This window comes from Vombatus ursinus, unplaced genomic scaffold (genome assembly GCF_900497805.2).
Source record: "Vombatus ursinus unplaced genomic scaffold, bare-nosed wombat genome assembly UNPS02014772.1, whole genome shotgun sequence".
Classification (NCBI taxonomy): Eukaryota; Metazoa; Chordata; class Mammalia; order Diprotodontia; family Vombatidae; genus Vombatus; species Vombatus ursinus.
The window spans coordinates 22,858,878-22,869,846 of record NW_020954550.1 but is presented as its reverse complement, the minus strand read 5'-3'; the positions used below and the strand labels follow the sequence as shown (position 1 = coordinate 22,869,846).

General features: G+C 39.2%; 1 protein-coding gene across 1 annotated transcript; it reads left to right on the top strand.

Annotated features, from left to right (window-relative positions):
- The first annotated feature begins 8,757 nt into the window (after positions 1–8,757).
- HSPB3 (heat shock protein family B (small) member 3) lies at positions 8,758–9,213 on the top strand. The gene has a single exon (XM_027863384.1). It carries the CDS (start codon positions 8,758–8,760, stop codon positions 9,211–9,213), a length of 456 nt encoding a protein of 151 aa, XP_027719185.1.
- The last annotated feature ends 1,756 nt before the right edge of the window (positions 9,214–10,969 follow it).

Genomic DNA, 10,969 nt, shown 5'->3' with positions numbered 1-10,969 from the left:
TTTTCCTTCCTTTCCTCTTCCTTTCCTTTCTTCCTTCCTTCTTTCTTTCTTTTGTTCATTCTTTCCCCACTACTGAGCTGAAATCAAAGTTAGCTCTTCCCCCAAAAGACCTTTCATCCACAGAGCTCTGAATTTGGAGTTAAGAAGACCTTAATTCAAATCACGCCTCAGACACTTGCTAGGCAAGCTACTGAACCTCTCTCAACCTCACGTGTCTCATCTATAAAATGAGAAGGTTGGATATAATGCATTCTAAAGTCCTTTCCAGCTCTAAATCTATGATTTTGTTATAATCGTTCCTGCTTAATCAGGCTCAGTCATGCAGTCACCCTGGAACTTGCATTCAATATTAATAATAAAATTTGGGCACAGGCCTTGGAAGAAATTATTATCAATCAGAATGGCAACTGGTCTCCAAGCCAAAGGCCACTGACATTTATATTTCAAAATGAAACATCCTATAAGGTTTATTTTCCCCCTATAGTTAGTCAATAAACATTTATTAAACACTTACTATGTGCCACATACTGTGCTAAGTGCTGGAGATACAAAAAAAGACAAAACCCAGACCCTGCCTCAAGGAGTTCATAGTGTAATGGGGGAAACAATACGCAACAACTATTACAAACCAGCTATCTGCAGGATAAATTGAAAATAATCAATAGAAGGAAGGCACTAGAATCAAGTCCATCTCCTATACAAAACAGAAATGATGCTAAAACATTAAGATGTAAAGCAAAACAGTGAATTAGACACAGCCAGCACCGATAGACAAAGGAAAGAATAATAAAAAGGCCTCCTTAAAAAAACAAAAACATCTCGGAATCAGAGGCCTTCTAGCAAGATCCCACCTTTGCCCACTAGAGGGCAGTTGTGTCTTAACAGGATTCTTATGTAAAGGGGCTACTTTTGTCAAAACCAGGGAGTCAATCTGGGCTTTTTCAATGTTTTGTTTTGTTTTGTTTTGTTTTTTGAGGGAGGCAGAGGAGAAGAGAATAAAAGGAAATGTGAAAGTCTAAAATAAACAATTTCATTCTATAGGACTCAAAACATTTTACACACATGACCTTCACGTTTTACTTTCCATATTTTATAAGGAAGGAGCAGCTTGGCTCACCATAGTAGATAGATGGTCAGCCTTCTCCCCAGAAAGAGTGGCTTTCAACTCCTGCCCTGGACATAAGCTCGCTGTGTGTGATCCCGGGCAAGCTGTGGGACCTCCCCATGTCCCTGGCAACTGGTGAAGACCAGAAGTCGGTGAAGAGCTATTGATCAATGTGGGGGGCTCCTTAGATTTCCTATACAGATGAAGTCACAATTCTAAACCAAAGGAAAATGAGAGAAGAAGCTGGGACATAGCTCTGGGCTTGGAATCAGGAAGACGTGAGTTCGTATCTGGCTTCGGACATTTAATAGCTGTGTGACTCCGGGCAAGTCACTTAACCTCCATTTGCCTCCATTTTCTCTGCTGTAAAGTGGGGATAAAAGTCCTAGTTCATGATGATCAAGTAAGATAATGTTTATAAAAACACTATAGTAGGTGCTATATAAATTTATATAATATATAAATATTATAAATGTTTTATTTAATGTTAATATTTAATATAATTATAAATACTTATATAACACATAAATATTCTCTTCCCCTTATTTATTTTCCATTTTAAACTGAAGAAATAAATGAAAGAGTCAAATGACTTTCCCAAGATCACACTATAAGTCAGAACCAATAGAACATTTCTTCTATCCATGAGTTTCAAATCCTTTGCCTTCAGTATGACACACATTAATTACTCCTTACACATACATACACACATCACTTGGCTATGGTCAGTGGTATGGATATGTATGGATTTGGATTCAAGGAATAGTGTCTTCCCAGAAAATTAGGTCAGTACAGAACCAGGAGAACATCATACACAATGACAGCAATATTGTAAGGATGATGCATTGTGAAAGACTCAGCTACTCTGATCAGGATAATGATCTGAGACAGTTCCAAAGGACTCATGATGAAAAATGCTCTTCCCCCTCCAAAGAGAGAACTGATGAGCTCTGAACACAGATGGAAGCATGCTTTTTAAACTTTCTTTATTGTTTTTGTTTTGTGTGTGTGTTTTCTTTTGCAACATAGCTAATATGGAAATATGTTTTATATGACTTCACATGTATAATTGATATCATATTACTTGTCTTCTCATGGAAGGGAGAAGGGTAAGGGAGAATTTGAAACTCAAAAAAAATTTTTTAATGAAAGTTAATTTTTTACATGTAATTGAGAAATATTTAATGAAATTAATAAAATATATTTTTTTAAAAAGGAAATTAGCTCAGCATTCTAAAGAAACAGTAGAGCTACAATCTGGAAAAAAGACTTGAAGTGCTAATTTACTACCTGTGTTTGAGTGAAAAAGAGAAAAATTCTGAATAATTTGTGATTTCTCAAGCTACCTCTCCATTTTCTCTTGTGTGCAACCTCTTTTCTCTACTCACACAGTCACCAGGGTTGTTCAGGTCCTTGTAAAGGAAATGGGGGGCAAGGTAGAGTGAAGAGTAAGAACGATTCTAAGATCACAAAACTGGAAAGATGAAGATGTCCTTAACAGACACGGGGAAGTGAAAATGATGAGTGGGTTGGGGGCAGGGAGGAGACAACCGATGGATACTGGAGTTAAAGAAGGAATCAAAAATGACTGAGGATTCAAGCCGGAGACACTAGGAAGATATTGTACCATGAAGAGAAATAGGAGGAAAAGTAAAAGGAAAAGGTGGTAAAAGGATGAGTCCATCTCACCTGCTTCATTGTTCTTACCTGCTGCTGCAAATGACAGAGCTCTTCTGCCCTCTAAGAAGTGCCTTTAGATCTTCAAGGTACGGATTCTGCTCCAAGAATTTTAAATCTTATGCACAGAGAATACCCATTAATATTCCTGTTACAACGAATACACGCTTGTCTTCCTCCCCAGCTGTGAGTGCTAAGATCACACCTGTATCTACTGTACTTAAACCAGGATAAGTCTTAAAACAACAGTATCCATGTAAGCCATTATCCATGTAACAAGAGTAAGGACACACAGTGTTTATAACTGGTAGACCAATGCTAAAGGAATTGTGTGATAGGCAATTTGGAAAAAAAAATTCAATGTCTACGACATTGAAGTCATTGCTCTTACCACAAAGTGAGTACTGACAAGTAACTGGGAGGATCCTTCTAGAAATATGTAACAGAGTTTCCTGTAAGAGCTCCCCAGTTACTCTGATTCAGAAGGAACAGTGAAGTCAATGTCATTGGAATACGTACATGATTAATTCAACCCATTCTTTGTGCAGTTGCAAAAGTGATTTTCTTAATGCATAGAGTTCTGACTAGGTGACAGCTAATGGTACAGTGGAGAAGCCTGAGTTCAAATCCAGCCTCAGACACTTAGTAGATTTATGATCCTGGGCAAGTCATTTAACCCCTGTCTGTCTCAGTTTCTTCATCTGTAAAATGGGAATAATAACAGCACTCACCTTTATCAAATGAGATAATAATTGTAAGGGACTTAGCATAGTACCTGGCACATAGTAAGTAGTATATAAATGTTAGCTATTATTATTATCATTATCATTATATGAGATAATATTTGTAAAGTGCTTAGCACAGCACTTGGCGCATATTGCTGTTCAATCATTCAGTTGTCTGTGACTGTTTGTGACCCCATATGGAGTTTCCTTTGCAGAGGTATTAGAGTGATTTGCCATTTCCTTTTCCAATGGATTAAGGCAAAGAGAAGTTAAGTGACTTGCTCAGGGCCACACACCTTGTGAGTATCTGACACCAGAATTGAACTCAGGTCTTCCTGACTCTGGACCCAGCACTATCCATTGAGCCACCTATCTGCCTCTACCTGTTACATAGTAGGTGCTATATAAAAGCTTATTTTTCCTTTCCTCCTTCCTTCTTTCCTTCCTTCCTTCCTAAAATGGGGATAATAACATTACCTCCTTCCCGGGGTTGTTTTGAGAATCAAATGAGATAATAATTGAAAAGCTCATCACAGTGCCTGGAACATAGTAAGCACTGTATAAGTATTAGCTGCTATTATTATTATGTAACACCCTTACTCAATACATTCCAATGGGTCTCTAGGATCAAACCTAAACTCCTCTGTTTGGCATTTAAAGCTCTTTGAGACCTGGTCCCTTCCAATTTTCCCAATCTCCCTAAATATAACTCTGCACCTCAGTCAACAGTCTAACCATTACTACTGTCTTGCTATTGTCTCTCACACATCATGCTCCACCTTCCTTTTCTATGCCCTATACCGGATGTTTCCCATGCCTAAAATGCCCCCTTTCACCTTTGCCTCAGAAGCCACGACTTCCTTCATGACTCAAACACCAACTAATAAAGGAGGCTTTTCCTGGTCCCCCCAGTAGCTAAGGTTACATTGTATAGCAAGGGCTCTCCATCACCACATGTAGTATGGGGATATCATCGTGTAGCTCAAAGAGGGACAGAATAGACATCTCTAGCCTTTTTATGCTTCATCCTTCTCCAAGGGAGACTGTTTCCTGTTGGGAGAGAAAACAGAGGGTTGGGGCCAGAGACTTGACCACTTTGCCCTCTTCAGAGAGAGAAAGAGGTAGGGTACCAGGCTAGAATCATATCTATTTGCTCCCTTAAATGTTACTAGTCTAGGTGATGCAATTTTCAAGTTCAATCTAACTTCTGATCAATGTTGTTGTTTCATTAATTGGGAGGAGCAGGATCCCAAGCTTTATATCCAACACTTAACTCCCTTCCCACCAAAGAGCAGTTCTACAACGAACACACATTTTAAGTAGCAAAGAAACTTATTTATCCAAGTCAATAGCAAAATAGAAATCAAAGAAAGTAAACATGGGAGAATATGTAGTGGATAATGCAGAGCAAAGGAGCTCTCCCATTGGGATCAAGATAACCCAGTTCTCAAAGAAAGAGAGAGAATCCTCAATCTCACCAAAAGGGAAATTCCTCAAAGTCTCTAAGTGTAGCGCGCTGGGGATAGGGACATGATAGAAACTGCCAACTCCTCTCCTGTCTTCCCAGTCTTTTCCTTGTGAAGTTGGCTTTGTCCATCTTCTCTCTCAAAGCTGGAAGCAAGAAGTTCCCAAAGTGACAGCAGAGCCTGAAGCAACCCTGAAGAAATTGAAGTCCATAAAAGGTGAGAAGGCTTCAAGAGACTGGCAGTCTTCTCTCTCATTCTCACTGTGTCCTCCCTGTCACTCATATAGGCACAGGGCATTCGTCTCCACCGCAGAGGAGGAATCCCGTTCCAATGGGCTTTAAGACTCACGTCACACCTGTATCTACTCTCTGCATCTTGTATATACGTGTTCTCTCCTCCGTTGGAATGGAAGCTCTTGAGAGCAGGGCCTGTTTCCATTTTGTACCTTCGGCCAGGCACAATGGCTGGCACAAAGTAAGTGCTTAATAAATGCTTAAGGATTGATTGATATTGGATCCCTAGTATTGAATGTAGAAGAAACAGTAGCCAATATGATGCTGTGGAAGCGGGTCAGGCCTATTTTACATCTTTATTATTGAGCAGGAAGAAAGCAGTAAGGAGCGTATCAACGTCCAAGACTTGGATTTAACAAATTTCAGCATAGTGAGCCAGGAGGAGAGAAAAAAATGACACAAATGGATTTCAAGAGGTTAGAAATCTTCCCAAGAAAGAAGATAATGCGATTTAAATAGGAAAGATGCCAAGTTATATAGCTTACATTATTAAATAATCAAAAACAAATTATTTATTACTGCCATTGTATCTAATTTGCAATATAAGATGTATTTTTGCCTGATAAATTTTGTTTAGGCAAATCACACACACCCCAACAAATTCACAGTTCAATCCTTGAAAATAGTTTACTAAAATGGTACAAAAATAGTGATTGTAACTGACAGAACTTGGAAGCTTATGCTTTTTTATTTATTTTTGTGAGGCAATCAGGATTAAGTGACTTGCCCAGGGTCACACAGTTAGTAAGTGTCAACTGTCTGAGGCCAGATTTGATTTCAGGTCCTCCTGACTTCAGGGCTTGGTACTCTATCCACTGTACCACCTAACTGCCCCTTGCTTTTTGATTTTTAAAAGAAAAGTAACAGATACCTTTAATTAATTAATATCAACATTATGGCATTTGAAGTATTTTTAGTTTTCTATTTAAGGTTGTTCTTATAGATTTAGAGTTATTGTGTATATTGTTCTTTTAATTGCTCTTTCTTCATTCTATATCATTTTATACCAGTCTCCCAATGTTTCTTTGATCTCTTCACATTCATTATTCATTATGCCAAAATAGTAATACATGATATTTAGATGCCACAATTTGTTCAATCATTTCCCAGTAGTTGGATACACCATTTGTTTCCAACTTATATTTTACTACAAACTGCATTTATAGCCAAGGCAGTTAGGTAGCTCAGTGGATAGAGAGCTGGGCTTGGAGTCAGGAAGACCTGAGCTCAAATTTGGCCTCAGACTTTTATTAGCTGTGTGACCTGTTTGCCTTAATCCACTAGAGGAGATAGCAAACCACTCCAGTATCTTTGCCAAGAAAAAAGTATGATCCATGGGGTCGTGAAGAGTTGGAAACGACTGAATGATTGAACAACCACAACAAGGAATTGACAGAGGTGGAGATGAGTATGGAGTACAATTCAGGCTCTGGAGGAGAAAGTGAGGCTGGTGACTTTGCACAGCCCTGCCTCACTCAAATCAAAGTCAATTGCAAGTCATGTCATCTCCCTGATGTCATGGTCCTCTTCAAGAACAAAGGACAAATCACAACCTGTGAGTAGTTGGAGTTGCCTGAATAGGGAGCCAGCTAGTCAGTTCCCAGTCAGTCCTCCTCTCCTCCCCTCCTCTCCTTTTCCTCCCCATCCTTTCCCTCTGCTTTTCTCTCCCCTTACCTAAGGGTGTTCTGCCCAAAGAAAGGTAAATTTTAATGGCTAAAAGCTACCTAGTTAACTTGGGGTTTACTGGTTAGATATTTTTCTCAAAGACCAAGCCTTAAACGCAATTCACTCTGGATCTCATGGATTGGACAACAAATCAAGCACCATTTCATGATTGTTTTTTGGGCCCTCCAGGTTCAGAGTGAGTGTAAATAGTAACTGTTTCTCTTTTGGCCAGCAACCCTAAGGGTCTTTCCCTCCCAGTTTGATTTTTTTTTTTTTTTTTGCTTAAAGAGGCCATCCCTTGACTCACTTCTTAAAGAGGCCTATGTCACTCAAAGTGACAACCTGAAAAGACCTTAGCTTAAAAGGGCCAGAGTCTCTCACTGCATCCTGAGCTATCTCCAGTCGTCCTGATTGATATCAGACCCACTGGACCCAGATGACTCTGGAGGAGAAAGTGACGCTGGTGACTTTGCACAACCCTCCCTCACTCAAATCAAAGTCAATTGCTAGTCATGTCATCATCTCCCTGATGTTAAGGTCATCTTCAAGAATGAAGGACAAACACACACTCGCACACATACACACAATTCAGGCAGTATATGTATGTGTGTAAAGCTCATACATGTTGAGATTTACAAAGCACTTTCCTCCAAATCATTATCTCCATATAAATATACCCATATATGCATATATATGTGTATATAAGGTGTATATATGTATCTATTCAGGGTGTCCCAAAAGGTCTTGGTGTAATTTTAAGATATAATAGCTTAAGGCCCTTAATAGCTTAAAACCACATTAAAATTTCTGGGACACCCTGTATATATAGCCGCATGCTGTGCAGGAATTATTATCCCCATTTTACCTATGAGGAAGTCGAGGCTTTAAGAGCTGAAGTGTCAGAGGTGAGATTCAAACTCAGGGTTTCAAGTCCAGAATGGAAGCAGGAACTTTTTCATTCTTGCATTTGTATCACCAGAATCACGTACAGTTGCTGGCACAGGGTAAGTACCTGGTAAATGTTTATAAATAGTAAATGGATTTACTATTTATCTCTCTCTCTTTTTTTCTTTGGTGAGGCATTTGGGGTTCAGTGACTTGCCCAGAGTCACATAGCTAGTGAGTGTTATGTGTCTGAGGCCGGATTTGAACTCAGGTCCTCCTGACTCCAGGGCTGGTGCTCTATCCACTGAGCCACCTAGCTGCCCCTATTTACTGTTTATGTCTTCCCTAACTTTGCATTTGGGGATAGAGTTATAAACTCTGCTCATAAAGTATAACATTAGTTTCCATTTTTAAGGGACATATGTTTTTCAGGAAAATCATATGCCTTTTTAATTTTTCCAAACATCTCCAAGCAGCACAGAGCTCTATCAGGACAGTGAGCCAAAAGCATAGCATTGACAGTCCCCAATTACAGAACACCCACATACCTCCTGTCTCTTTAGCTAAAGACTTTTATATACATTCACATGCAAACACACACTTTTGGGGGAACTAATTTTCCTTTATAATAAAGAGAAAACTTTGCCAAAAATAACTGAGCATGTAACGATTTCAGTTATTTTTACCGTGGTAGCAGATGCTGGGAGCCTACTAAGGCAACTCCGAAACACGGTCTATAAATAGCAGCTTATTGTCAGTGTTTGTGAAAAGATGAAGAGAGTTTTGCTGTGTGATTCAAACTCAATTGAGTGGTGAAGTTCTGCCAGGGCTATAAATGAAAGGCAACTTCAACTGGAAAACTGGTCTGCAGACAACTGGGACCAGGTCACTACTGGATCCTGCTCTGAGACAAGCTGTTGGGAGCTCTTTCTGTCTCAATCATGGAAAGAATCATCATAAGGCACCTGATAGAAACCCCAGTACGCTACCAGGAGGAATTTGAAGCCCGAGGCCTTGAAGACTGCAGGCTGGATCACAGCTTGTATGCACTGCCAGGGCCAACCACTGTGGACCTGGGGAAGGCCAGGTCAGCCCAGAATCCACTACCGGCCACAGAAGCTGAGAAGCCACCAGCGGGGGACAGCAAACCTCATTTTCAGATCTTGCTGGATGTGGTGCAGTTTCTCCCTGAAGATGTCATCATCCAGACTTTTGAAGGTTGGCTCCTGATCAAGGCTCAACATGGCACCAGAATGGACGAGCATGGGTTTGTCTCAAGAAGCTTCACCCGGCAATATAAGCTACCGGATGGTGTTGAAAACAAAGACCTATCGGCCCTCTTCTGCCACGATGGCATTTTGGTAGTGGAAATGAAAGATCCCGCAAGGGTTAACTGAACTACTGCCAGTTGCTGTTAATAAGATAGTATGTGCCTTAATGTGGGTCTGACAGCCCTGTGTAATTAGAGAGCTTGCTTGCATGTGGCCCCATTGGCTGCATTTACAGTGGGGATTAAAAAAAAAATATTTGAATATATTTCTTGGTACGTTGAGTTTTATTGTTCATTTTCTCTTAGTGGAAAATGTTTAGCGATTTGCCTACAGTGTAGAGCTATGCTGTTATGCAACTGAAAACTTATGACAATTTGAGATAAGTATTTCTGATACTGTTGTAACGCAAAACAGGTGTGCTTAACTGCATCACTAAGACATGCAGGACTGAATTGGTAAAAACCAACTACAATAATTATACTAAGGAAAAGAATTAACATGACAATTTTCTTTGAAAAAATAGTTGGCATCTTTGCAAAATATAGTGCTTCTGCTAACTTTGATTTTTTTCATTTCAATGTATTTTTTTTTTTATCAAAACTGAGTCTGGTAGAGTGGGATAAATATAACGGAAAGAGCATGGAATCAGAAGGCCTGGGTTCAAAGCCTAATTTTGACATTTATTTACTGTGAGACCTTGGTCAAATAAAGTAATTTCACCCCTCCGGGCCTTGATTTTTTCACCTGCAAAATGAAGAGATTGGATTAGAGGACCCTGACGGTCCCTTCCCACTCAAATCTATGACTCTAGATGAATATTTTTGTTTTTGCAATACAGAGAAGGTGCACATTTGTGGAATCCTTCTGGATCTGTATGTTTGTTGTAAACAAGCCAGATATCAGCTAACCTCTGATTGCAATGTGATCTGTTGACATTGTTCATTTATAAGAATACACATTTGCTATGAATCTCATGATTGTTTTACAATTCAAAATACAGTTAGGAAACCATTTTTTAAAAGTCTAGCTATCCTTTTGATAGCTTTGGTTTAAAGGACAATTATGAGACCTTGAAAAATTGACAATAGCCAGAAAATGGCAAATGCTTATTCATTGTCTTTAAATATTCTAATTGACCGCAAGGAATTTAAAAAAAAAAGAAAGATAAAACTTGTCATACGGTCATAAATACCACTATGCGTACACAGCATGTCTGACAGTTATCACATTGCAGCTTGCCCTCTCTTAATCAGTTAGCTTGTCCAAAAGAACAACAGTTAAGACTTTAGTAAAGGTATATGTTTATTGCTTTATGAAAGTTGCCTCCAACAGCTGATTTATTGCATTCCACAGATCTGCTATGTCCTTGCTGTAAATGCTAAACAATTCAAGGAGGGGGGATGGGGAGAGTGGGGGGGGGGTAGGAGGAGACTTGGCCTTTCATGTGTGCTTAAGATAACTACATGACTGCAGTTCTATGAATAGATGAGGAATGCCTAAAGGCCAGAGCCAAGCTAAATAGGGACTTTCCTGCTATCAGAGCACTGTGTGATCAAATGCAGTCAAATTTCAATGAAATTAACTATCAGTACACAAAGAAAGAACATAAAGAAAGGGGGAAAGAAAATAGAATGAAAAATAACATTCTAATTAAAAACAAAGATTTCCTCCAGGATTAAGTTCATAGAGATGACGTGTGTTTCTGTGTTCTGCAATGGTTGATATTTGATGTGTGCTTATGTTCTAAGGTTTTGGAATCAACTGTCCCGAAATGAATATCATTGATTTTCTCTGTGTAGTTACCTTAGGAGATTGCTTTCATATTCCATTAGCTGAAGCATTCAGGCTATAAAATTCAGCTGGTTGCTGGAGGAGTTGTTAT

Coding starts and splice junctions, on each gene's coding strand:
- HSPB3 (XM_027863384.1), top strand. CDS start 8,758: ATGGAAAGAATCATCATAAGGCACCTGATAGAAACCCCAGTACGCTAC.